Source organism: Megascapheus bottae, chromosome 10 (assembly GCF_031878675.1).
Source record: "Megascapheus bottae isolate mThoBot1 chromosome 10, mThoBot2.hap1, whole genome shotgun sequence".
Lineage (NCBI taxonomy): Eukaryota > Metazoa > Chordata > Mammalia > Rodentia > Geomyidae > Megascapheus > Megascapheus bottae.
The window spans coordinates 27,730,192-27,758,090 of record NC_143518.1 but is presented as its reverse complement, the minus strand read 5'-3'; the positions used below and the strand labels follow the sequence as shown (position 1 = coordinate 27,758,090).

The 27,899-nt window shown below is 39.9% G+C and overlaps 1 protein-coding gene across 1 annotated transcript; it reads left to right on the top strand.

Annotated features, from left to right (window-relative positions):
- The first annotated feature begins 191 nt into the window (after window positions 1-191).
- Window positions 192-26,534, top strand: LOC150057784 (flavin-containing monooxygenase 1-like). Its single transcript, XM_090340463.1, has 9 exons — window positions 192-299; window positions 7,060-7,197; window positions 10,231-10,419; window positions 12,706-12,868; window positions 15,580-15,722; window positions 18,585-18,784; window positions 22,653-23,008; window positions 23,788-23,860; window positions 25,688-26,534. The coding sequence occupies exons 2-9, from the start codon at window positions 7,066-7,068 to the stop codon at window positions 26,028-26,030; spliced, it is 1,599 nt and encodes a 532-aa protein (XP_090196589.1). The 5' UTR covers window positions 192-299; window positions 7,060-7,065; the 3' UTR covers window positions 26,031-26,534.
- The last annotated feature ends 1,365 nt before the right edge of the window (window positions 26,535-27,899 follow it).

The window sequence follows — 27,899 nt, the reverse complement described above, 5'->3', positions numbered from 1 at the left end:
TTGTTCTGTTTTATTCTTGTCCCTTCAAAGAGTAAAATAGGTAAACACTAGGAATGTCCCTGGGGCTCCCTAAGTGACCCTATCTTTTGCACACAGAAAAATGAGTTTAAAGTACATATCACCAGAGTTTGTCTTGGCATATCACTGCTGGGATCAACCAAGCAGGAATATAAACAACAGCTAACATTGGGCTAAAAAATTCTGCATAGCATTTCTTATCGCTTAGACTGGCTCCTAGAGACTAGATTTTTGCTTGATCCAGAATCTCAACTGAGGAAGAGCTATTGGCACCAGACATTGTAAGTATATAAAGTAAGTAACCAGATATAATCTCTGGTTGCTTTGGATGAGGAAGGTAGGGCTGGAACTTTTCCTGTTTTGCTATTGTGCTTTGAGACAGAATCATTTCACCAGAACACAGGCTCCCTTTGCCCATGATCTTGGAAAGGCTATACAGACACTCCTTGCTCCAAAGTATGGAGCAATTGAAATATCTCAAGTGAGATATTTTTGAGTCTTCTGTGTATACTAGTAAGTACGCTGCTGGGTAAATTATTTAGTTGAGTTAAAGGAAAAAAAAAACATGGATTTCCAATGTACAGAACTTAGTTATTTTCCTTAAGTGTTTCCATCAGTAATTTCTATCATAGTTTTGAGACAATAGCTGGGGAAACTTGTCAATAACGTGTTGATGTTTGGTCTAATTACAAACCAAGAAGCAAGGATCCTTGAGACCTGATAAGCGGTGTTGACATGTCTGGATTGTTCTGTTCTTAGAAATGTTTCTTGCTCCATTCTATGTATTAGAGTGAAAAGTTCTTGATTTTATACTATTGCTGGGTTTTTTTTTTTGCCAATCTCCACTTGGAACTACATGCACATTATTCTAAATATGAGTTTGCAGATCATTTCTAAATAGCCTATTCAATTATATCTGTATTTTATCAGTGGAAGAATTTAGTGTTAATGCTACTTACTTCTTAGATTCCCCTATGTCCTAGAGAACCTGATATGACCTTATAACTGGCAGTATTTGTGTAAAAGAGTAGTTGTTTGAAACAAACTTGAGGAAGTAAGCTGTCATTAGAGGCTACAATCCCAAAGCCTGGTCCTTCTCTACCTCAGGCCTGCCTAGCTATGCACCAGTTTGTAAATATTAACTGGACAGCACACACACACACACACACACACTCACTCACATCTATCATCCATCTGAACCTTACCTATGATTATACCTTAAAGACCATGGCCAAATTAAGGGTGTACTATTATATAATTATATAATCTGGGCCCACCAGTATTCTGCCAATAGAGCCATTTTCATAATGCAACTTTAACAGAAAAATTAAGCCATGCCAGCATAAACTAGCCTGGAGGAGTGCAGGTATATGTGTTCTTGAGAGACAGATAGACAGAGAACCTAGCACAATTACAGAGTGTGGTACTAAACGCTGTGCTCTGATCTTACCTGAACCTTTCTTTCAAATCACACACAGCCTTGATGTACTCTTTCTTGTCCTATATCCTTGTTCCTGATGTGAAAGGTCTTAATGCTTCTTGAGTATACTCGATACTATAGGTTAAGCATTAATCTGGCTATTTTTTAATTTCTTGTACAACAAACTGACACTTATAAATTTATAATTAATTAATTAATTAATTAATGGCACATCCAACAGCACCAATGAAGATACCATTCTACCTAATACAGAGGTGAGCCAAAGTAACAACTGTTGAACTCTGGTTGATCCATCCATTGCTGGGCTCACACTGATCTGACACTACCAGATAAAGTCTCCAGGTTAAAAAAAAGAAATTCTCAGAAAGAAAAGACACTTGTCTAGAGTTTCCCAAATTTGTTCAGTTAGAGGGGCCCTTAGTATGCAAATTCTTTCTTCACACTCTCTCTATACCATAATTCCTCTTGTTAAGTAGTTAGGTTTAATTAACCAAATTAGTATGTATATTCTAAACGTGCTGTTTGAACAAATAGTGAAGAGAATGAAAGAAAAATATTTGTATTTTTCCTTAATCATAAGTATGCTATCATTGGATTCATATGTTTGATGAGCATTGACCGACTTTTCAAACCTTGAAACTGGAGAGGATATGACCTCCTCATTTCTTCCCCTCCCCCACCATAATTTTCTTGTAGCAATTGCCTGACCAGATGGAATACTGTCAATCACATGCTAACACTGTCAGATGCCTTAATGCTGAGTGCTCAACAGACCAAATGCCACTATACTTTCCTTAAAATGTTCAGTCTCTCAGGCACCTCTGTGGTTTGAGAATGAAACCCCTAACCTCAGCTTTTATCTCTCCTATGTCATCTTAATAAATTGAAGGCACCACTCAATATGACTTTGGTAAACTGCAAATTTGCATTTTACTTCTTTGAAGGAGAGAGCACTGAATTCGATCCAGGGGAAGCGGGTGCACATTGTAACTTGTAACCTTCTGGTTAAAAATTAGTAAATTTTGTCACACCAACTTATTCAACAATTTTATGTAGTTGAAAGTACTTTATTTGCTTTTGTTATAAATTCACTTTTAATGACACCGATCTATTTATTTGTATTTTTAATCCAAACCCAGGGACACGGAGGCCTGTTTCTTCAAGCTTAGCATCTGTTCTACTCCTTGAAGGCAGGACACAAACAACAACAGGCAATGCCCGTACTTTTACAGCTCTTATGCAGGTCTCGAGTGCTGGGACCCTCACTCCTACAGCAATTTGGGCTTAGAGTATGTGAGACTCCTTGGCCCTTAAGGCTTGGCAGCACCCTAAAACTATTCCGGTAGCCTTGATCCACAATGCTTTACAGCACTAGCAACCTCTCCTCACTCTGCTCTGCGGTTTTCTGGAATTCTCCAGCTACCCTCTCCTCTGGACTGCTGCCTATATCCAGACTACAGCTATGGCCACCTCTACTGCCCTCACTACCATCTTCCACATGGCCACCACTCCCCTATCTGCTTACATCATTCTTTCTTCATGTACCAGCTTAGCCGGGTACACTAATGATAAAGATCAAAAGTCATCCAGAGAAGGCCTTATCAGGGCAGCCTTTTATCAGGCCTAATGCTCTACTGGCTGCCTCATTCCTGACAACCTGCTTCTAAACCAGACAGGAGATGTGACAAGGGGTCCAAACCAATCACACAGTCCCTCTGCAAATGAAGGACTGTGTTTGCACCAATCATAAGCCTCCTTCTAGCCTGGATGAAAATGGCTTCAGACTTGAAAAAAAAACTTATGAAATGAAGTAAGCCAGACCCAGAGGAGCATAGGCCCCCTGGCTTCCCTCATTTGTAATAATTAGTACACATCTAGGATTCTCCTAGCAGAGGATCACGGGACCTTAAAACCTATGTACATATGGTCATACAGGATAAGACTAAATGAAATGAACTCTAGGTTGTGGAAACAAGAAGTTTATTTTTGTGACTGGTGTTGTTAATGTACTATGTGAAGTTATTTCTTTTCTATTTTTTTTCCACTATGGTTGATCTCATAAGGTTACTGTATCTGACTTTGTTACCTAGTATCCTGTATATACACTTATTGTTTAATTAAAATAGGGAAGGGGGAAACAAGATAATTGGGAGGAGTGGGAAGAAGGGAAAGGGGGACAGAAACATGAGAAGTAACATACCCATTACCTGCTTAATGTTAACTGTAACTACTCTATACAGTATTCAGACAATAAAATACAATAAAAAGAAAAAACCCAAAATGTCTTCAGGATAAGCAAGATCATACAGTGCTTCCCCAAAGCTTGTGATGACAAATAAAGTATCAGCTCAACTTATTGAAACAGCACAAGTTATGGACCAATGCCTTCTATAGCCAACATAGCACTTCAGTAGCAAGCAGTTTCACTTGCTATGGCGCTTCCTCAAGGCATCTATAGAATGTTAAAGCAGCTGGGTAAATATGAGGGAAGTCCAGCTGGCTACAAAGCTTCTGAGGTACAAGGGATGGTCAGACAACTGTGAATTAGAGAGGCAAACTGTTCCATGCTAACTTATTTAAAGGAAAAATAAGTAATAAGAGCTTACCATGATCATCAATTAAGATAGATGAGAGACAGACAGACACATAGACAGATAGGCACACACACACACACACACACACACACACACACACACATATAAGAACATACCTTTGTGGAACCAAGGTTTGAATTCAAGGCCTCAAATCGGGATGCTCTACCACTCAAGCTACACCTCCAGCTTTGTTCTCAGCTGTAGTTATTTTTCAGTCTCACATTAATTTTCCCAAGACCAATCTCAGACCACAATCCTCATACCTACAGCCTCTTATGTACCGAGGATCACAGGTATGTTCTACCACACACAGTTTAGTCTGTTCAAATGGAATCTGGCTATCTTTTTGGCTGGGCTGGCTTGGAATTGAGAACCTCCTATTGTTTCTCAAGTGGCTGTGATAATAAACATGGATCACTATAATGGGCCAAGTATTTAAAATGTTCTAACAATTCTTAATTCCTGTCCTGGTGCCCCCTAAATGGGAGGATCCATCTTATCATCTCTAGGTCCTTGGATTAAAAGGCACTGTTTATATGCTTTTCCTTTTCCTCCTTACTGAACCAGATTATATGCTTTCTAGTCATTAAGTTTATATCTGATACAACAACATCCTAGACAAAGAAATATCCAAAACTGGTCCTTGTTATGTCAGAGTCCATCCATCTGGCTTGAGCATCTTCTCTGGACCCAACAGGAGGTGACTATGCCTCACTCTCTCCAGAAGCATCATGCTTCCTCGGCTGACCTGCTCTCCAGTTTCAGTGAAGCCACACCAGGGGAATTGCCTCACACTTCTTAACCCAGCTCTTGGAAATGGTTCCTCACACTCCCAAAAGTAACCAGCTTATATCTCTGTTATCCTGTCATGATCCTAAGTGGCTGGCTCTGATCACACTTGCTGACTTCCTACTCATTTTATTCATAAAAGTGGATATTCTTTTATTAGATGTCTGGTGTCTATCAAAGTGTTTTAGGACTGGTTACTTCCCATGGCAGGCAGAGCTAGTAGTAGATTCTTTTCAGAGAAGTCATGCTTTAGATCTTGCTGGGTACTACATGGTCAAGAGTTCTACATAATTTCCCCCTCATTGGGAGAAACTCAGTTATGAGAAACAGAGAAGCCACTTCTTAAGAGGCCAAATTATGAATCTTTATTTTAGAGGAGTCCTGGTAGACTCTTGACTCGAAGACCAGCAACCCGAAGGCAACTACCACAAAGCTTATAGAAGCCAAAACCACACAAGGTAAACAGAATCAAACTCAGGGGATACGAATGGCCAAGATCTAGGGGAAGCACAGACCCAGTCTTCTTACTTCATTCCTCACTGGATTTTATGTATGTGACATCGAATCATTGATTTGTCTACTCTCCTGCCCAATGAGGGGCAAATTACATACAACTCTTGAATTTGGGGTACTCATGAAGATCTGAAAGCATGACTTCTCCAAGAAGAATCTACTACTTGCTCTTCCTGCAATGGGAAACAACCAGCATTGCAACACTTTTACAGACACCAGAAAAAAAGACATTTTCACTGGAGAAATAGTTACTAAACATCTATTATATCATGGCTCAAGTGCTGCCTTAGACCAAGGAACACAGAAGAGAACAAAGAAGACGAAGTCACTCTGGATGGAACTTCTCTCAGGTTCCCAATACTACAAATGCAAATTGTTGAACTCCAGCTTTGAGGAGACTTCGCTTATGAAAAAAAGAAAATAGCAAATAGCCTGGTGCTTTAGCTCTAATGAGCTGGACTCATGTCTCCAATTAACTACCAAAAAACTGGAAATGGAGCTGTGGCTTGTGTGATAAAGCACCACTTGAAGATGAAAGCTGAAGACCAGTGCCCAGCCACACACACACACACAGACACTCATACACAGAGCAAATTTTCAGGAATGTCTTTGGGACATTGCCTTGTGCTTCTGAAAATCTAAAAACTTGAGCAGATAAAATGATCTCAAAAACCCAGTGGGAAGCAACATCTAACACCATTTGATTTATGCTCAAAATGTATACTATTAAGCATAAATGCTGTAAGGATAATTTTGTTTTAAAAACAAAAAGCAGAAAACACCAATTATGGACGTACTTTCAGCTTACATTTCTTGAGTATTTACTATGTTCCAGGAACTAACCTGTGTGAACTCACCTGAGTGTTTTCTCCCCTTATATGCTGCACAGCGACATTAAATAAATTGCCTAAGATCACATGGTAGTAACTGACAGAGGTGATTGCTTAAATCAACATACTGTACTGTCTCACAGCAGTCCTGGCTGTTAACCCAAGGATTGGAAGCAGATGTTTACCAGTCTGGTGCCAATAGTAACTGTGCCATGGTCTGTCTCCCCCACCAAAAAAAAGGAGGAATTCGTATCAGGTTGAAGCAGGAGGCACAGTCTTCCATGTCTGCATTTTCTCTGCAACTCCCCAGCCCCTCCCCACTTTCCTCACCCTGGTGATTTGCTGGGCCACAGCCATATGCCAGAGACAGATGGGTGGGCACACAGCTGTGGGTAGGAGCATCAGGAGAGTCACAAGTGTCTTGGCTCCTAGTCCCAACTCCACCCCACCAGCGTCTGCTTAAGGTCCCCTCACCCATCTGAACCTGGCTGTTTGACAAGATCATCTTCTCTTTCTCTGCTGCTTCTTCAGCCTGGAGAAGGGAAGGCTGGATGCAACCCAGGCCAGAATGTAAGACTCTTCCCCACACCCAAGGGTCCAATTTCAGCCACACTGCCAGAAACTACAAGCAGTACTGAGAACCACAGCTTTCAGGATTACCAAGGGGGGGCCAGCTCTGAGGGAGAGGCGGGAACAGAAACACACACAGGGCTTAAACCAGTGACATTTCCCTCCTCACATTCACACATAGAGACATGGGAGGACTCACATGGAGGAATTTCTTTTTTTTACCCCTCCCTGATTTGTTAGAGCAGCCAATTGTGGGGTAAGGCTTCCATGGATATAAAGCTCTGATTCATTTTCCCCCACACAGGAGAAGATGGGCAAGCGCGTGGCCATCGTGGGAGCCGGGGTCAGTGGCCTGGCCTCTATCAAGTGCTGCCTGGAGGAAGGACTGGAGCCCACCTGCTTCGAGAGGAGCGATGACCTGGGCGGCCTGTGGAGATTCACTGTATGTGGGGTTTGTCTCCTGGGGAAAGGCATAAGTGGAATAACAAACAGACCTGTTCATTCTGTGTTCCCACAAAGGTTTATCCCATAATGCAAACAAAAGGGTCAAAAGACAGAAACAAAATAAAACACATGGAAAGACAATTACCATTTCCTAATAGGAAGAGCTATAGCTCAAAGCTATATGCCTCCAGCATACCACTCTCCATCTTACCAGGAAAGATTACAGTAGAAAAGCAAAAACATCAGGGATTGGGGCTCTAGTTCTAAAGTTTTGGCAATCTCGATAGATCTCATTTTACTCACATATTCAATAACTATTTATTAAATTTCTATTGTGCACGTGGGGTAAGCCTGATAAGCTCCTCAGGAGGCTTACATTCCTGGGGCTTCTCTGTTTTCTCTGATGCTTCCACAGCTCTCCTGTGAAACAAATCCAAGAGCTGGATAGTGTCCTTCCACTGAGTGTCTGACTCACCAGGGAGAAGTGTTGTCTCTCTTCTCCTCCTCCCTTCCCTTCCCTGCCTTTCCCATTCTTTCCCCTCTCTTTGTTCTACTGTGCTAGGGAATCAAACCTAGGTCTTTGTATATACCAAGCAAGCATTCTTCCTCTGAAAGGAAAAGAAAGAAATAATGCTCCATGAAGAATAGAAGTTGGGAATGTTGTGCATATCAGGAGAAGTTCTCAGCCACGTGCTGGTGGCTTATACCTGTACTCCTAGCTACTTATGAGGCTGAGATCTAAAGATCACAGTTCACAATCAACCTGGGCAAGAAAGTCTGTGAGATTATTACCACCAATTAACTGCCAGAAAAAAAAATGTTAATGGGGCTGTGGCTCAATGTGGTAGAGCACTAGTCTTGAGCAAACAAGCCTAGAGACAGTGCCCAGGCCCTGAGTTCAAGCCAAAAAGGCAAAAAGGAAAAGAAAAGGTTCGCTAGATAGAGAACTTCTAGTGATAGCCCCTGTGCATCTTTTTTAAAAGAAGAAAAGAAAGACTTTTGCCCTTGTAATAATGCCCATTGCCAACAGTCTGCCCCAGAGCTTAAGAATTTTTTGCAAGTTACACAACATGGATAGTAGTTACCCTTGATTGAAAGCTCAGTGAGCACTGTTGTAGATATCTTGTAATTCCCATTTCAGTTTATCCTGGGAAGTACTGTCATTGTATTCCTACACAAAGATGAAGAAACTGAGATATAGAGAGGTTGACAAAATTCCCAAGATTATCCAATAAAAATATAGAGCTGACCTGAGCCAGGCCATCTGACTCTGGGCCTGTGCTGGCCAGATCTACATTCAAAGCATTGAAGCTGCACATAGAATCCTGAAGTTTCTCAGTGAATGATGGTGCTATTCTCACGGGACCATAAACCCAAAGTGGAGGCCAGAAACCCCACCATTAATGTTGCTTTGCTTTTCCCTTTGCCTGAAGCCTGTTTCTCCACGATATAGCTTACACTTATTGTTTTTCCCTCATGAGAATAAAACTCTTCTCCAAAATGGCCCCAGCAATTCTCAGGGGAACATGTGCTCCCACACTTGGAAGTGCTGCGGAAATTGGCAGAGCCACACAGGGACAGTGTCAGGAGTGTGGACTGCTGACATGGGTAAAAGGCAAGGTCTGGAGGGCCTGGGAATTGCTAGAGCAGATTTCTCACTGAAGGAGACACTGGAGGAAGGGCCCAGGGCCCACAAATACCATTCACAAGGGACATATACTGAGACTTGCAGTATATGTGCTAAATGCTACAAACCTTGTAATTTTCCAGTACAAACAGTCAGTGGGAGGAAAGGGAGAAGAGAGCAGAGTTCAATCTCAGATTCCACCACCAAGGGCCAAGTCTCCTTAAACTCTACTAACATCTGTGATGCATTACTTTGCAACAGGCTCCAGCATTTCCTGAAAGCTTTTCTTCTTCCTGCTTTTAGGATTATATCTTCAAGTTTTGAGAAACAGCAAGGTTTTCACCTCCATTTTTGTTACTTATTTGCTTTAACATGTCATCAGATACATAACTCCCAGGATTATCTAGCTCCACTAAGTCAGGTGCTTAAACAGCTTTAAATGCCCTAATTTTTAAACTATTTTTATAGAAATGTTTACAAATTGTAAAATATAAATCTCTTACGTCTTCCGTAAACAGGGTGTAGGTATATGTGGGTTTGTTGGGGGGGTTAATTTAGCCTTACTAAAAAAACAAACCTGACTTTATTTGCAATAAGATATTTCATCTTCTTGAAGGCCAAAGAAACATGAATGAAATTTCTCCCTACACTAACTGATCCCAAAGGGTTTTCAATTGACAGGGCTTTTTTTAACCTATAATATAGCTTCTTCTCTGTTTATTTACTCTCCCTTATCAATATTATAGCTAACTGTAGCTATTATCTTATTCCTATAACCCAGAAGAAAACTGAGCATTAGGTTCCAATAGCAAGTAAGTAGACTGAATTTTGGACTCTTAACTAGTATCCTCTTCTTTCCTGCCTTCTCTAATTTATCTTTTACAGAGCCATAGTTACCTTTCCAGTATCATCGCCATGTTAAAAGCATGCGATAGAGTGTCTTAACTTTTTGGTTCAAAAATCCAAATTCCTTAACTTTGTCTAAAACCTTCATAATCTTAACTTTGCATCTCCTTAATCATTCCAAGAATTCTATATAAACGAATTATCTAGAAATGATCCATCACCAAAAACCTACTTCTGGTGTCCTGTCTATTTCTATATTTTCCTGTACTTCCTGGTGATGCTGCATGAATATGAACAGGTGAATTTATACAGGTTATTTGTTACCATTTAATAAGTGAAATAATAATTTGGGTCATATAGTTTTCACTGAGGTCTAATGTTCATCATTTCCCTAATGAAGACTATCAAATCCATTAGAAAAATAGGTGGTAGAACATTTCATCTAGGTTATCTCTAGTATCAATGCTTGAGACTTTTAAAATGTTAATCTCCTGTATGTGTGTCTGTGTCTGTGTGTGTTCATGCATGCATGTTCATGAGTGTGCACTGTTTGCACAGGAAGATGTTGAAGAAGGTAGAGCCAGTCTCTACAACTCTGTGGTCTCCAATAGCAGCAAGGAAATGTCCTGCTACTCAGATTTTCCATTCCCAGAAGACTACCCAAACTTTTTGCCAAATGCCCTCTTCCTGGAATATCTCAGAATGTATGCAAACCGATTTGATCTTCTGAAATGCATTCAATTCAAGGTAAGACATAAAACATCAATATATCGAACAGAAGTATTCTCTTATATTCTATTACCTCTCATTAGACTAGGTCTGTGTGCTTAAAATGAGGTGTAGAAGTGGTAAGATTAAATAATTACTTTGTTGTTTTTAGTGGCAGTACTGAACTTTGAATCCAGGGCTATGCGCTTGCTAAGCAAATGCTCTACCACTTGTGACAGTCCAACAGTTTCTTCCTTGCTGGCTATTTTCAAGACAAGGTCTCATTTTATGCTGGGTTCAGTCTGGACTGAGATCTTCCTATTTGTGTTTTCTTTTTGTTGCTGGGTTGACAGGCAGAGGAAAGTTGAGTACTGGGTTCCATAAGCAGATAAGTAGATTGAATTTTGGACTTTCAACTACTCTCTTCTTTTTTCCTGCCCTCTCTAATTTATATTTCATAGAGCCATAATTAACCTCTGCACAACCATCTCTGTGTATAAGCATTCAATACAGTGCCACGACTTTTCTATTTAAAAATCCAAGTCCCTTAACTTTGTACAAATTTTCATAATCTTAACTTTGCTTCTTGTGAATCATTCCAAGTATTCCATAAAACCAAAGTATAACAAATGGTCCAAAAGAAAAACTGGTAACAAGTAGTCTTGAATTGTGATTTCCTTCATCTCTACCCCCAAGTAATCAGGATTATAGTGTGGAGGCACTGTCCCTGGCTAATAACACTTTTTCTAAGCAAGCACTAGAACCATGCCTGAAGGTCATACTAGTACCTTTTCTAAAACACAGATTTCCTAATGCAAATGTAGAAACCTAATAGGCATTTTAAATATAATCAACTAAAGAGCAAATGCATTAAGAAATATATAAGAAGTCCTTTTTCAGGGCACACTAAATCCACTAGCACAGTGATGTTCATTGCAGCACTATTTACCATAGCAAAGATATGGAACCAACCCAGATGTCCCTCCGTTGATGAGTGGATCAACAAGATGTGGTATTTACACACAATGGAATTCTATGCTGCTGTCAGAAATGACAACATTGCCCCATTTGTAAGGAAATGGAAAGACTTAAAAAAATCATATTAAGTGAAGTAAGCCAGACTCAAAGGAACATAGGCCCAATAGTCTCCCTCCTTTGTCATAATCAGTAGAAACCTTGGACTCTTCTAGCAGAGATTTACAACAGAACAAAATCTAGAGACATTAGGCCGAATAGTATGACACTAAATGTAAGGACCTCCAGGATAAGGAAACAAAATGAATGACTGTTGTTCTTAATGTACTATGTTATCTCTCATCTCTTTTGCCACCCCTTGGTTATCTTATATTGTTACAATATTTCATATTGTTATCTGATATATTTTATATGTGCTTAATTGGTTATTTATAATTGAATAGGAAAGGGGGGAAATCAAGATTAGCGGGGGGGGGGAGGGGAGAGTGGGAGGAAATGGGTACCATGTCATAAGAAAGGGTATCAATGTATGTGAAGTTATGCACCTTCTATCCGGTGACCATAATGTAACCCTTCTATTAATCACAATGAAAAAAGAAAAAAAGTCCTTGTTCTTCAAAATTTTTGAAAAGGAGAGAAAGGTAGTAAAGTCTTACGGTAATTGAATAATTTTTGCTTTTAAGTTTGAATTGTGTTATATTTATTAAACACGTGTATCTTGGAGAGGAGCTTTAGAGTACTTACCCAGCTCCCCAGCATCATGAAAAATAAATATACTTTCTAAATCAGTGCACAGGTGATGTAAATATATGTAGTCAGTGAGCAAACAGACTATTTGAACTTTGGACTACCCCCAGAAACACCAGCCTGTAAAGTTAAAATAGTTCTTCCAATCTGGGAAACTACAGCAATGTATTCTATTAGACCTCTCCTAAGCTAAGATAGTTGAGGCCAAATTTGTATTTTCATTTATAAATAATCGTATCACTATTATACTCAAGAGGGTGTTCTGTTAAAAATAAAGTTGCATAACAGAAAACAAGATAATCATAAAAAGACATCAGGAACCTGGGTTATTATCTTGGTTTAATCACTTGCAGGGAGAATTTGAATAAACCATTTAAATGAAATGTGAGCAAATCACAAATCCAAGATGAAAATACTTTCATGCAAAAAGTTACAGTGAGTCTGATAGCCTGATTAGGAATCTAAGACTATACTTACTGCTTGTGTTTATTCTGTGCTCTAGATCTTTTGAAGTGTCAATAATTGGCAAGTCAACCAGCAAGCTCTTAAAGGAAATTGGAGACTCCTAATTATGTCTGTGATTCTCTCCCGTTTTTTTTTCAGACTAAAGTTTGCAGCGTTACAAAACGCCCAGATTTTGCCACTTCTGGGCAATGGGAAGTAGTCACGCTGCATGAAGGGAAGCAAAACTCAGCCACCTTTGATGCAGTCATGGTCTGCACTGGTTATCTCACTAACCCTTCCTTGCCACTGGATTCCTTTCCAGGTAGAACATTTTTTGAAATGACTTTATATTGTCTTAAGTGAACAGCCAGACACATGAATTTTATTAGGGTTAATTTCTATGGCTCCTTCATTATTTTAAAGTAACATGTTTGTTCTAAAACAAAAAAATCTAGTACTCTTCTAGTCAGTTTTTTCACTTTTAAACAAGCTGTGAGAACAAAGGAAAATAATGAATAACTGACTAAGCAGTTTTATGATTCACAAAGACTCAATGTCATTCCTTAAAATAAGAAGTAGAGCCAAAAATCTCTTATGAAACTCAGGAAGCTCAGACAATTTAATTGAGTCAGCCACACATTAACAAGATGAGTAATGGAAACACAGGTCAATCTGTGGAAAAAAATAAAATTTTTTAATCATTTGTTTCATATGATCCTGGCAATTGGCTAGACCTGAGTTTTTTTCTGAGGGTGTGTTAGTAGTCAAAGGGAACTTGAATCTTGGGAGACAAGCTAAGACATCATTAAGTTTCAGTTTCTTTGCTTGTTTATTTATTTGTTTGTTTTTCACAGCCATGATTCATGCGAATCTATGCCAAATTTCAAATGAGGTTCAACTCTAGGGAATAAAAAATGCTATTGTTTGGTTTATTTTTGCCTGCTGTTAAATACTCAACATGTTAAAACTTAAGGAAACTGGACTGGGAGTTTAGCCTAGTGGTAGAGTGCTTGCCTAGCATGCACAACAACCCAGGTTCGATTCCTCAGTACCATATACATAGAAAAAGCCGGAAGTGGTGCTGTGGCTCAAGTGGTAGAGCTCTAACCTTGAGAAGTCCCAGGGCATTGCTCAGGCCCTGAGTTCAAGCCCCAGGATTGAAAGAAAAAAAATCTTAAGGAAACTTTTCACAAATCATGCAGGTACTGGTCCAGAGGAATCCCAACACTATCTTACAATCACCTCATGTCCTTCCCGAGATCACACATCTGTCCCAGAGATTGCCCACATCAGATCAGATTACAATAAAGCCTGTCCCAAAAACTGCCACAAAAAAGGAATTGTTAAACTGAAAACAAAACAAAAAAATGAGTTCTGTCATCTTCCCATTGCAAGAAATTGTTCTCCAAGATTCCTGAGAGAGGCCTAACTAGCCTCTGCTTGGACACACTCACTGAGGGGCAATGCTCATCTCACAAGGCAGTGCAGCTATCTCTGTGAATTCTTGGCTTCAGGGGACAGCCCTGAACAACCAGAGACTCCATCTCTCTGAAGGGAGCACCTGGCATAGGTTTCCCCAATAATCTAGAAGGCTCCATGACATGGAAGAAACTGCATTTATCCAGTACTAGCTACTAAAATGAGAAACAAATGAATATGTGTCCTGTAATAGAGGCATGAACAGAGTTTTATGGAACGCCAGAGGAGCTACCTGGACTGATACCAATCTCTCATCTTCAGTAAACTCACTTACCTCCCGTCTTCTGCTTCAGAAGCATGTCAGATTAGAATGAAGCACATGCTGAAAGCAACTAAGCCAGTGTGTTCAGTATGAATAGAATGACCCTGGGACCCAAAAAGCAGCAATCCCATACTGCACAACTACCTAGCTCCTAATCTTGAGATTCCCCGAGTTTTCAAGGGTAGAAATGGAGGAACTTACCCAACTATATGCAAGAAGGATCTGTGAGACTTCTTGCCATTGTTACTACCAGTTTGCCAGGTACTGCTAGTTTAAAATCCAGGTTGATTGCAAAGAAGACGTTGAACTCTAAGATTCCATGACTCTAGACTTGAAATCAAATCCTGCCAAACCAACGATCATTTTCTTGCCTTGCAGCAGGCTTGCTAAGCCCATACTTAATCCAGGACATAGTTGTTAACCATGACAAAATTTCAAATTCACTGAAGATATTAAATAACAAATATCACCAGTTCTTAAATAAATTCCCAAGAAGGTGTTCCCCCAAACATAGTAAAAATAAGATTCACAAAAATAAATGTATAATTACTCAATATGTATATATATATTTATATTCATTTAGTAATGTATATTCTTAGGTTGACTAAGCCATAGCCACCTAATGTGATTTCTCACTCTCTCCATCCACTAGACTAGAAATCTATAGTCCATCAAAGACAGCTGCACCGAGTCTCATTTTTGTCCAATTGTAACACCCAAAACAGCTTGACTCAAAAAGAATCTGTGGTGGTCTAAGGATTTAGAGATAACTCTATGATTCTTCTTCACCCTTTCCAGCTCTCCATTTTTAGAAGTCTTTAAATCCATATTATGGGGTCCCTGCACTGATCTAATATTTGAATTTGATTGTATCCATGTCAAACTCTAAATGTTCCTGACCATGGCTAGGTTTTAACCAGGATTCAGGCAAGATTTCTCATGATTCAAAGAATGTTAAAGGGCCATCAGGTCTTGACAAGGATGCTTCATAGAAGCATACCCAGTTACCCTCGGAAAAACTAGGTATCATGTCACTTTTCCCAGAAAATCCAGAGTCTCTGTTCTGATTGTGTAACATGACCTTGAGAGTTAAAAGTTCTTTTTTTGCATTGTTGTCTCAATGAGAATGAGATATCTCATTAGCCCAATGGAGTCCTGACCCCGATGTCACTAACATAACCCCTTTTCATTCTGTGGTAACTCTGTAAAAGTGTGTTATCAAACAGGAAAAAAAAAGAATGTCTGTTTCATTTATTGATCCTCTGAATTCTTTTCTTGACCTGTTTTTCCAGGCATAAATACCTTTAAAGGCCAGTACTTTCATAGCCGGCAGTATAAACATCCAGATATATTTAAAGACAAGAGAGTCCTTGTGGTTGGGATGGGAAATTCTGGCACAGACATTGCTGTGGAGGCCAGTCACCTAGCAAAAAAGGTACTGCTCTTGATATTTATATTCATGTCTCAAGAAAATAATTTAATGTAGAGTGCTAGATTTGAGAAAGTCCAAGGACAGTGCTCAGGCCCCGAGCTCAAGTCCAGGACTGGGAAAAAAAAGAAAAGAAATGAATTTAATGCCACCCAAGTGGTAAGGAAATAGAAATGTCTAACGTAACAAATTTTTTCCTAAATTATTATTCATTGTTATTATAAAGATGATATACAGAGGGATTATAACTACATGATTCAGATACTGGGTACACTTCCTTTTGTACCTTGCCTTCACTTCCCTTTCTCCCAGTCCCTTCTTCCTATCACCACCAATGAGTTGTATAATTAACATTCATCAGTGTAAACAGATTTTTGAAGCAGTTTTATTCATGACTCACAAAGTTTGTTGCTATAAAAGTCCAGTTGTCCTATATTTCCTCTAAAACTAATTTCTATGATTTCTGGTGTTGTCATTTTCCTAGCCATCTAATAAGAGTATAGGACACATCTTTTGTTTCCTTAGCCTTACACATCAGATAACCTGGCAAACTTGTTCTTTCCTAGGGTCTCCCGTTTGCCCCTTTCTTTACTTTCTTTCTTTCTGTTTATCTTTCTTTCCTTCTTTTTTTTTTTTTTGAGTTAGATCTGGGCCTTAACCTCAAAGTGCACTGTCAATGAGCTTCTCTTGCTCAAGGCTAGCATTCTATACTACTTGAGCCACAGACACAGTAGTTTACTGGAGATAAGAGTCTCACAGACTTTCCTCCTGGGGCTGGCTTTCAACCACAGTCCTCATATCTCAGCCTCCTTGTAGTCAGGGATACAAGTGTGAGCTACCACCGTCCAGCTCCTGCTCCCTTCCTTCCTTTCCTCCGCCTCCTCCTCCTCCGCCTCCTCCTCCTCTTCCTCCTCTTCCTCCTCCTCCTTCTTCTTCCTCTCTCTCTCTCTCTCTCTCTCTCTCTCTCTCTCTCTCTCTCTCTCTCTCTCTCTCTCTTTCAGACTAAGTCACATTCAAGCTCCTCCTTTCTTTCTACATAAATATAATTTTTGCATGTTTTAACTAGATCTTGAACTCAAGGCCTTGAGATCTTACTTGGTATTTGTCTCAAAGCTGATGCTTTACTACTTGAGCCACACCACCACTTCTGGTTAATTGGAGTTAAGAGTCTCATGGAGTTTCCTGCCAGGATGACTTCAAACTTTGATTATCCAATCTCAGCCTGGTCTTTCCTTCTTTATTTATTGTGACCACCCTCCTTAAGTTCATTAACTTTAACAATTCATGTTAAATTATTTACTATTTGTAGGGATTACTCATTTTTCCCAATACTGCATCAAACAAGCCATAAAAGGGGGCACTATTAGTATCCCTCAACAGAGATGAGGAAATAGGTTTAAGAGAAGTCAAGGAACCTGCCTAATGGCATACCACTATCGGATAAAATAGCCAGCCTAAAACCCGGGACTCCAAACTCATGCTCCTCACACATCCTGGCACCCTGTCCTCAGTCCAGCCTTACTCCTTGAATCCATGCAGTGCCCTCAACCACCAATACACAAGTCCTCTGAACACCCTGCTTTCAGATGAAACCTTCATGTTGAAAAACTAGAAACTCCCCTTACCTGAACAGAGAATGCAGATAAAGAACCCTGTATCTTAGGGTCTCCCACAATCTGACTTAAATCCTTACATTGCCCATCATTGTAACAGTGATCTGGTCTGCTGCCTATTTAGCTCCAGCCCAGCAGACTTTAAGTTCCTGTTTTTGTGTTTCCTTTGCACACACCAGCCCCTCTCTCTTCTTCAGTGCCATTTCCTTTCTATTGCAATACATATTTGTATTCCCAGGTGTCTCATCCACCCAAAGCCATCTCTCCAATTTCCAGGATTTATATATTGTCATAATTTATATTCCTCAATATTGCTGCCATTGATACTATATGTAAGCCATGCTATAGACACATTGAGAGCCATCCTGCGAACTAATATGTATGAGTTGTTAGCTTTTATCATGCCAAACATTGTCCTAAGCATTGCCAAACAGACAAACTCAAGAACCCTCTCCCCTGAAGCATTGAATTGGGTGGAAACTCAAGGCTGAATAAATAAGCATAAATGATTACGCCAATGATTTCAAGAGTGAAAATGCCTATCAAGAAAAATGATTAGGAGCCTGTGACTTCAATATTCCCTTCAACAAAAGGACTCAACAGTTGATTCATTGATCCATAGGTTATTTAATTGATCTGAAGAAGCTTAGCAATATCATGATGTGATTGTAAAGGAAAAGATGCTCCTAAAACAGAAACAAGCACATTCCCATCTATTCTGACCACCTCTTGGGTGACTCATGGAAAAATCCAAGTGACTTCAAATAGGTTAGAAATTCCTTCGAGCAACAGTCGTCATTTCTTTTCCATACATCATTTGTATATTAACAAAGAAACACCCTTGGGCTGAGGACAAAATTCATACCTATCCAATTGCCATGTCTAACTCAGCACCTTGATAGGCTGGTAAAATGTGTTTAGTTCATGGATGATCCAGTGAGAAGAATAAAGTTCTTGCCACCATGTTTACAGGGCTGTATGTTCTGGTCCCTGATGCTATAAGGCCAACCAACTACTGACATTGTGGCTGTGGCCTTTGTGACCCCATTTGGTGGAAGGAGAAAAGCAGTATCTTGACTCAATACTTGAAAAAACATGTCCAAACACATTTTAATATTGTACATATTCAGAATATTATTCCAACAGTAGTTAGAAGAAAGAAGACTATCTGGTCATGGACACCTTTGAGAGAGTGGCAGGCATGGTAATTCTTCTGAATTCGTGACTATTTTCTATCATCTTTGGTTATTTCCAGGTGTTCCTTAGCACCAGCGGAGGGTCTTGGGTAATCAGCCGAATTTTTGACTCGGGGTATCCCACTGACATGGTAATAATGACACGCTTTCAGAATAGGTTCATAAACATGCTTCCAACTCCAATTGTGTCTTGGTTGATCGCCAAAAAGATGAACAGCTGGTTCAATCATGAAAATTATGGTGTCATACCAGAAGACAGGTAAATATAGCATTTCTTCTGAAGAATATTAGGAAGTCTGACTCTTTCCCATCATACATAGCAGCCAGTCAATAAATAATGTGAAAATCTGTGGCGATGTTTTAAGTCAGACAAATGTCTTTGATAGTTATAATTTTGGTAAGTACTCAGTATATAAAATTATCTCATATTGTTACAGTATTTCACTTTGTTATCTAATATATTGGATATATGCATATTTGGTTATTTGAAATTGGATAGGAAAGGGGGGAAAACAAGATGAGGGTGGGGGTAGGGGGAGGGAAATGGGGACCAAGATATGAGAAAGGGTATCAATGTATGTGAAGTAATGCACCTTCCATCTGGCGAATGTATGTAAACCTTCTATTAATTACAATAAAAATTATATGCAAAAAATTACGTATTTCACCTTGCCAACAATTCTTTAAGGTAAGTGTTATTGTCAGTTCCCTTTTCGTTACTATGTGAAAACTGAGGGGCAGAATTCAGTCACTTGATCATGTAATGCTAAGTGACATTGGATAGGTACTTTGCCCTTGGCTCCTACAAACCAAAATACTGATTTGTCTATGGCATTGTTGGCCAAAGCAACACATTTGCCTTAGTTCGTTGTTCTGAAAAAAATCCTATAATTACCCTGCACCATCTCTTCTTACCTTGCCTGTCCCTTTGTGTGCCAACCTATGACTTCTCTCATTAACAAGAGCATTTCTTCCTCATTCGTTAAGTTTATGCAGGGAAAATCCATTACCAGTTAATTTTGTGTGGGGAGCTAACTTCTGGTCGGTCTCAAGGTTTCATTCTGGATCAACATGGGTAAATGGTCCAAAGCCATCACCAATGGCATGAAGTCCCCTTCTAGAACATGTACTTTGCTTTGCTCTGTCACCTCCCCCACCCTCTCCCTCTCCCTCTGCGTCTCCCTCCCTCCCTCCCCCCCTTCCCCTTCCCCTCTCTTTTTTTTAATTTTTTTATTTAATTTTTTATTGTAATTAGTAAAAGGGTTACATGATATTTGCCAGATAGAAGGTGCATTAATTCACATACATTGATACCCTTTCACATGTCTTGGTACCCATTTCCCTCCCCCCCCAAACCTCCCTCCCCTCTTAGTTTTCCCCCCTTCCCTATCAAATTTCAAATATCCAAATACAAATAAATTCAATATATCAGATAACAAAGTGAGATACTATACCAATATGAGATAACCAAGGGATAGCAAAGGAGATGAGAGACAACATAGTACATTAAGGACAACAATTCTTCAGTATATGGCTTTTGTTTCAATATCCTGGAGGTCCTTTCAATTACCTTCACATTATATGGCCTTATGTATCAAGATTTTGCTCTATTGCAGATCTCTGTTAGTAGAGCCCAAGGTTTCTACTGATTATGACGAATGAGGGAAACCATTGAGCCTAAGTTCCTTTGAGTCTGGCTTACTTCACTTAATATGACTTTTTCTAAGTCTTTCCATTTCCTAACAAATGGGGCGATGTCATTCTTTCTGACAGCAGCATAGAATTCCATTGTGTACAAATACCACAACTTGTTGATCCACTCATCAACTGAGGGACATCTGGGTTGGTTCCATATCTTTGCTATGGTGAATAGTGCTGCAATGAACATTGTTGTGCTAGTGGATTTAGTATGTCCTTGTTTCTGGATGGTTGGGTAAATGCCAAGTAGTGGAATTGCTGGGTCAAAGGGGAGTTCTATGTTTAGCCTTTTGAGGCACTGCCACACTGCTTTCCATAGTGGTTGAATGAGTTTGCACTCCCACCAACAGTGTAGTAGTGATCCCTCCTGGCCACATCTGTTGTTATTCGTTTTCCTGATCCTGGCCATTCTAACTGGAGTGAGGTGGAATCTTAGAGTTGTTTTCATTTGCAATTCTTTTATGACCAGAGATGTTGAGCATTTCTTCATGTGTCTATAGACCATTTTTGTTTCTTCTTCAGAGAAGACTCTCTTTAAGTCTTTGGCCCATTTTTTAATGGGATGGTTGTTACTTTGGAGGTTAGTTTTGGAGTGATTCAATTTTTTGAGTTGTTGATATATTTTAGATATGAGGCCTTTGTCCGTTGTTTGGTTGGTGAAGATCTTCTCCCACTCTGTAGGCTTCCTGATTATTTTACTAGCTATGTCCTTTGCCATACAAAAGCTCTGCAGTTTAATGCAGTCCATCCCTCCCCCCCTCCCCCTCCTCCTCCCCCTCCCCCTCTCTTGCGCGCACGCGCCCTCTCTCTCTCTCTCCCTCTCTCTCTCTCTCTCTCTCTCTCTCTCTCTCTCTCTCTCTCTCTCTCTCTCTCTCTCTCTCTCTCCCTCCCTCCCTCCCTCCCTCCCTCCCTCCCTCCCTCTCTCTCTCTCTCTCTCTCTCTCTCTCTCTCTCTCTCTCTCTCTCTCTCTCTCTTTCCATCGTCCCTATTCTTTTCCTTATTGTTTATTTTCTGGCTTCTACCCCAGGCTTCTCAAGGACTTTGAGTCTATCTACCACAGCTTTTTCTACTGTAAGTTTTATCTAGCCCTGATTATCACTTCTGGGTCTAAAGAATTATATTTATAATCCTTTTCTCTTTAGGTAGTAAATCCCTCATCATTTCCACAGTTAAGATGTGATATATACATATACATTTATACACATATATAAACCATAGACAGAGGAATACCCATTCACACAAACACAATTTTATATAATTTTTCATTCTATCCAGTGTTCTAAGGATGCTATTACTATCTTTATTTTATATGAATTGAAAAAACCGTACGATAGCTGTAAAATTATTGGTTATATAAAAAAGCTGTAAAATTAGATCAAGTTCAGTAACATAAAAACAGTGGGGAAAAAAAAACCATACTTACTACATTATATTGCAGTACTGTTTCCACTTTAACATACCATACCATACTCCTCTCCTGCCTGCCTGACTGCCCTGTCTACCTCCCTTGCTCATTCCTTCTTCTCTTCCTTTATCCATTTTTGTGTATTTTGTTTGTTTATCTGTTTATTTCTTTGTTTTGTGGCTTGAATTCAGCCTGGGTGTGGTCCCTGAGCTCTTCAGGTCAAGGCTATCACCCTACCCTTGAGCCAAGCCCCATATCCTGTTTTCTAGAGGTTAAGTGGAAATAACAGTCTCAGGTCCTTTTGTGCCCAGGCTGACTTTGAACCTTGATCCTCAGATCTCTGCCTCCTGAGTAACCAGAATTACAGGCATGAGTCACCGCACCAAGCTCTTTTTGGTTTTTAAGACAATGTGTTGCTATATAGTCAAAACTAGCCTAAAACAATCCATTTGCCTCAGCCTCTCAAGTGCCAGAATTGTAGATATGAGCCACCTCACCTAGCTTCTTTCTATGCACTCATCACAAGTCCCAAATGGCTCAGTTTCTACTAAACCAATTCATTCAGTGTTAATCTTGTGCTCCTAAAGGTCATATAGCCAGAAAAAAAGACAATTTTATTCATGTTCCTTTTGGAAAATATACATGTTTTCCTTATACAATTTACTTTATAGGGGAACAAGTATTGGATAGAGCTTCCAGCAGTTCTCATCAGAACTCATCTTGATTTCCCTTGCTGACCTTCAGCCCTAAACTGTCTCTGAAATGACCAGGATAGCTGAATGCTGAAAATCAGCAAGAGAAACTGAAGCTAGAGAAAGTTCTAGCTTCCCCCCAAGGTTACAAGCTTTAGGGTATGCATATTTTATAATGGCTGGACAAGCATGAATCCCCTTCATCAGTGGCTACTATCTCCCAAGAGTGGCAGCTCTTAACTAGAATCAATTTTTTTAAGTGTGTTGGGGGGAGAAAGGCCTGGCTACATTGTTCACTGGCAGATGTCTTCCTTGTCTGTGTTTCTGTTTAGGGTTACGCTAAGAGAGCCTGTGCTGAATGATGAGCTACCCGGCCGTATCATCACTGGCAAAGTGTTTATCAGGCCAAGCATAAAGGAAGTGAAGGAAAACTCGGTCATATTCAACAACACCCCAAACGAAGAGCCCATTGATATCATAGTCTTTGCCACTGGATATACCTTCGCTTTCCCCTTCCTTGAGGAATCTGTAGTGAAAGTTGAAGATGGCCAGGCATCACTGTACAAGTACATCTTTCCAGCACATCTGCAAAAACCAACTCTAGCTGTGATTGGCCTCATCAAACCCCAAGGCTCCACGATACCCATAGTAGAAACACAAGCTCGATGGGTGGTTCAGGTGTTCAAAGGTAAATGGATAAGAAATCACTAGGCATATATGGTTTCAGTGCTCCAAGTGATAATGGATACTGAAAAACTTGAGACTATTCCCTAGCTCCTCTTCCAAACAGAATCATTAAGAAGCAGGATCCATTCAATTTTCTACTGAATGATCTTATCATAACGACTTGTAAGAGAACCAGCACAAATTGGTTCCAAAATATAGAAGTGGACTAGGCATGGTAGTAAAAGCCTAAGTCCTAGCAACATAGGAAGTAAAAACGGGAGGATTCTCAGCTCTGAGAAAGTTAACACAAGACCACCTGAAAGGTACTGGGACATAGCTCAAGTGGTAGACAGCTTAACTAGAAAGTATGGACCCCTGAGTTCAGTCTCTCATACTGTTGTACTGCTGTGTGTAAACATATGTATAGATATGTGTGTACATGTGTGTCTACACATATACACACAAATACACATGAATCTACATATTATATGGATATACATTATATAGATACATGATGTCATCCTGTTATTTTGAGCAAATCAACGGCTCAATTAGAATTTAAAGGCGCAATCAAAGTCAGTCAAAACTGTCATGAGCTAGCTGGTGAGATGGCTAGATGCATACTTTTCCAGAAGCTACCATTATTGCCAGGTACACACCATTATTCAGCTCTCAGGCTACTAACATTTTGCAGTCTAGATGAGTTGCAGACTACTGGAAATGGAAGGTGTACTATCTCAAAGTACCTGTATGGGTAAGCATCTAAATCTACAGGAAATGTGCCTCTTTGTTTCTTTGCAGGTAGGTCTCTATTACCACCATCAAGTGTCATGATAAAGGAAGTCAATGAGAGGAAACAAAACAAGCACAATGGGTGAGTGAACAGGACATCCTCTCTGAATCATAACTCAAATTGGTAAAACGATAGCAGAGAGGTGGGAAGTGGGCTGGAGAAAAGAAGAGCAGCTGAGACTTAGAGGGAAAAGGAGGAGGATTTGTTTAGGGAGGGAGAAAGCAAAAGAAAATCAAGACCTTTCAATGCTCCCAGAATCACCACTCTTGATCGTCACATGGAGATTGGTTCATGAATAAGTGCAACTAACCTTCACGGACTATGCACATTGTGCACAGGTGAATAATGATAGTAGCGCATTTGCTCATTCAACAAGTTTCATCAACACTACTGTTTTGTTTGAACTGTTGCACTAACACAGAGGCCAGTCAACCATACCTCTGGGACAGATCTAAGCATGTAGTTTTGCTCTTCCTGTGCTGGACAGGAAAAAGGGAAGGAGCCAGAAAAGCCATCATGACACAGTGGGACCGAACACTGAACATCAACAAAACTCGAATTATACAAAACTCCCCATCTGCCTTTGAAAGCTTGCTTAAACTCTTTGGCTTTCTGGCTTTGCTGGTAGCTGTATTCTTGGTTCCTCTGTGTGAAAGATCATCTGAATGGTTTATAGATGCTCAGGGTGGTATGTGATACTCTGATTCCTCGTATTTTCAGTTAGATGAAAATCAAACCAAAGTGTTCATAAACCCTTTGTTGTAGTGCAGCCATGCACATTCCTTGGCATTCACTGGCTGCTCTTCTTACCATGGTAGAGTTGAGTGGTAGGAACAGCGAACCTGAGAGCCCCTGGAGGCAGGGAGAGTCAGTAGCTGGTCTTTTGCAGAAGGTTGTATGTGGATTCTTTAGAGAAGGGATTTTCCTCATGACCTGCCCCGCGACAGGCACTGAAGGGCCACACATAGAGGAGGACAGCCAGCAAAGAAGACTTTGTGTATCTCACTGTTTTGCCTATTTAGAGGTTTGATATAAAATTTCATTTGAAAACTCAAAAGGTCCTGTGGCAAGGAAAAAATTTAAATTTAAATCATTGTGTTTAAGGATCACTCCTTTTACTCATAAATACATTTTTTAACTCAAGGGTTAATCTGTCCTTGTCAGATTGTCAAATTCCAAAATGAAATATTTTAACTATCTCTTCTTTATCCTCAGACTGGAAGATTAGTTTTGTCTTATGATGCAACTCCTGCATAATGGTTAAATAGTTAAAATAACTACACTGTTAGCTCAAGCATGTAATCCTAGCTAGTCAAGGAGGCTGAGATCTGAGGATCAAACTTCAAAGGTGTCTCAAGCAGGAAAGTCTGTAAGACTCTTACCTCTAATAAAGTCCTCAGAAAAAGCGGGAGGGGGCAGCAGTGAAACTGTGGCTTAAGTGGTAGAAAGCTAAACTTGAGCAAAAGAAGTCCAAGGTTAGTACTGAGAGTCTGAGTTTAAGCTCCAGGACTGATGCGCACACCCCCCCCCCCCACACACACACAAACCAACCAACCAACTAACAACAACAACAACAAAAAATCTCTGTTACACAATGTAGAATTTTCTTGTCTATAGGTCAGCCAAGGCTTCAAGGAACTAATGTCAGCAGGACTGAGAATTTTTACCCTACAGATTTTTATAGATCTTTATATTATACAATAAAAGTAATAACTTAGTTTGAAAAACCTACATGAGATCATTAAATAGCTGTGGACAAGAAGAAGGAAACAGAAATCCTTCCAGAATTTGCAGGCCTACTTGTATGCTTTGGATAAAGGTTTGAAGATTTTATTTGTGCTATGATTTTCATTTTTTTCCTCTTTGTCCTTTGCTGCTTCTCCCCACTCCCATCTTGCTTTTATCAAGGTTTGGCGTGTGCTTCTGCAAGGCTCTACAATCAGATTACATCCCATACATAGACGATCTCCTGGCCTCCATCAACGCAAAACCCAATTTGTTCTCTATGCTCCTGACTGACCCACTTCTGGCACTGACTGTCTTCTTTGGACCATGCACACCATTCCAGTTCCGCCTGACTGGCACAGGAAAATGGGAAGGAGCCAGAAGAGCCATCATGACACAGTGGGACCGAACACTGAATGTCACCAAAACTCGAATTGTACAAAACTCCCCATCTGCCTTTGAAAGTGTGCTTAAACTCTTTGGCTTTCTGGCTTTGCTGGTAGCTGTGTTCCTGGTTTTTCTCTGACTGAAAGTTCATCTGAATGGTTTAAAGACTCCTCTTATTGCAGAAGTCTTGCCTTTGCACTATAAACCATGCCCAGAGTTAAGGCCAACCCTTCTCTACCCCAGTCCACCACACAGCCTCCCTCTGCTGTTCCCAGGCCTCTCCTAGCTCAGTATGTCTAAGGCTCTTAGATGATGATTCAAACTCTGTGCACTTGGAAGCACAGAGAGGTTACAGATCATTTTTAAGAATAGAGTTATGCTAGGCAGAACTCTGCACAGTCATCTCTTTATTCATCAAAAGTACTCTTACAAGTGAAGGAAGAGGTCAAAATGCACAAGAAACATTGTACACATACCCTGACTTATGAAATTGTACAACTCCTCAAAAATAAAGACAAGTTTTCTGGGAAAAATACTACTGTTGTTAATCTAAACTAAAGCACCCTAGCTCCTTAAAAAAAATTGGTTTGCACGAAGGTGATGCTCTTGCGCTATGAACTAACAAAATTTTAAAAAAAGAGAGAAATCTAGAAAATTATTTCAAGTATCTTTTGGTTTGTTGTTTCTTGTTGTTTCATTTTATTTGTGGTTCTTTTGGGGGGTTTTATGGTAGGTTGGAGGAATAAAGAAGAGAAAGGGTCTGTAAATAAAGTCAACAAAAGAATGGGCAGTACAATGAGCCAATTTGAGATTTTTTTCAAAGGAATGTACTTACTTGGAAATGTTCATTTCTCTGCAGTCTGCTCTCTAACAAAACCAGTACACTCGATAATATCTGAAAAACTCAAGAGCTATTCCCTAGAGAACAATGATATGGAATGGTAAAATAGCTCAGTAGTAGAGCATTGCTCAGCATGCAAAGGCCCTGGATTTGATTCCAGCCTTTTAAAAAGAAAAAAAGGAAGGAAGGGAGGGAAGGAGAGAGGGAGGGACAGACAGACAAGCACCTCTATGTGCTTTTAGAAGCAGCCTCCAACAGATTCAGATGAAAAGATCTGCTCAGATCCTCCTTTACAATACAGATTTTGGAGGCAAATCTAAGTTAACTTCTAAATTTGAGTCAACCAAATTCAATTGGAATTTGTGAGAGAAATGACACAGCCAAGAAGAATGAAGGGGGGGGGGAATGAAAAGGAAAGAAAAAGATAGGAAAACACAAACACCATGTGACAGCAGGTTTTTGGGACTGTTTTTTGCAGTTTTATTTTTTATTTGTTTTTATTATAATAGAGGGGTTACAGTTATATTCACCAGATAGAAGGTGCATTACTTCTCACACATTGATACCCCTTCTCATGTTTGTCCCCATTTCCCTCCCCCACCCCCTCCCGTCATCCTGTTTTCCCCCCTCCTCTTTCCTATTTCAAATAAGCAAATAAACGTATATACAATATACCACATAACAAGGTCAGATACTGTAGCAGTATGAGAGTAACCAAGGAGCAACAAAAGAGATGAGAAATAACACATTAGAGATGAGACACCAAAGAGATGAGAAATAGTACATTAAGAACAACAATGACACATTATAAAGTTCTTGTTTCCATCTCCTTTGACCAAATTCAACCAATCCCATCTCACAATTACATCTGATGAAGTTGTGGCACCCAGGCAGGAAAACTTTGCCCACACTTTACCTGCCTCATGGTTCGGGCAACAACTCTCACCATGCAGACAGGATCATGGATTAGTTGAAGAAGAGGGTCAAGGAACTATAGATTCAGGCAAGACTGTTCTCTGGAGGTAAATATGGGTATACAGCGATCGCGTCTCTTCTGCATGCCCAGTATGATTTCATCTCCTAGTCTTCCTTAACTATTCCAGTGCATAGCATAGTCACGTAGGAAAATGTGCCCCACAACATACAATCTACATGTGGGAATGTTTT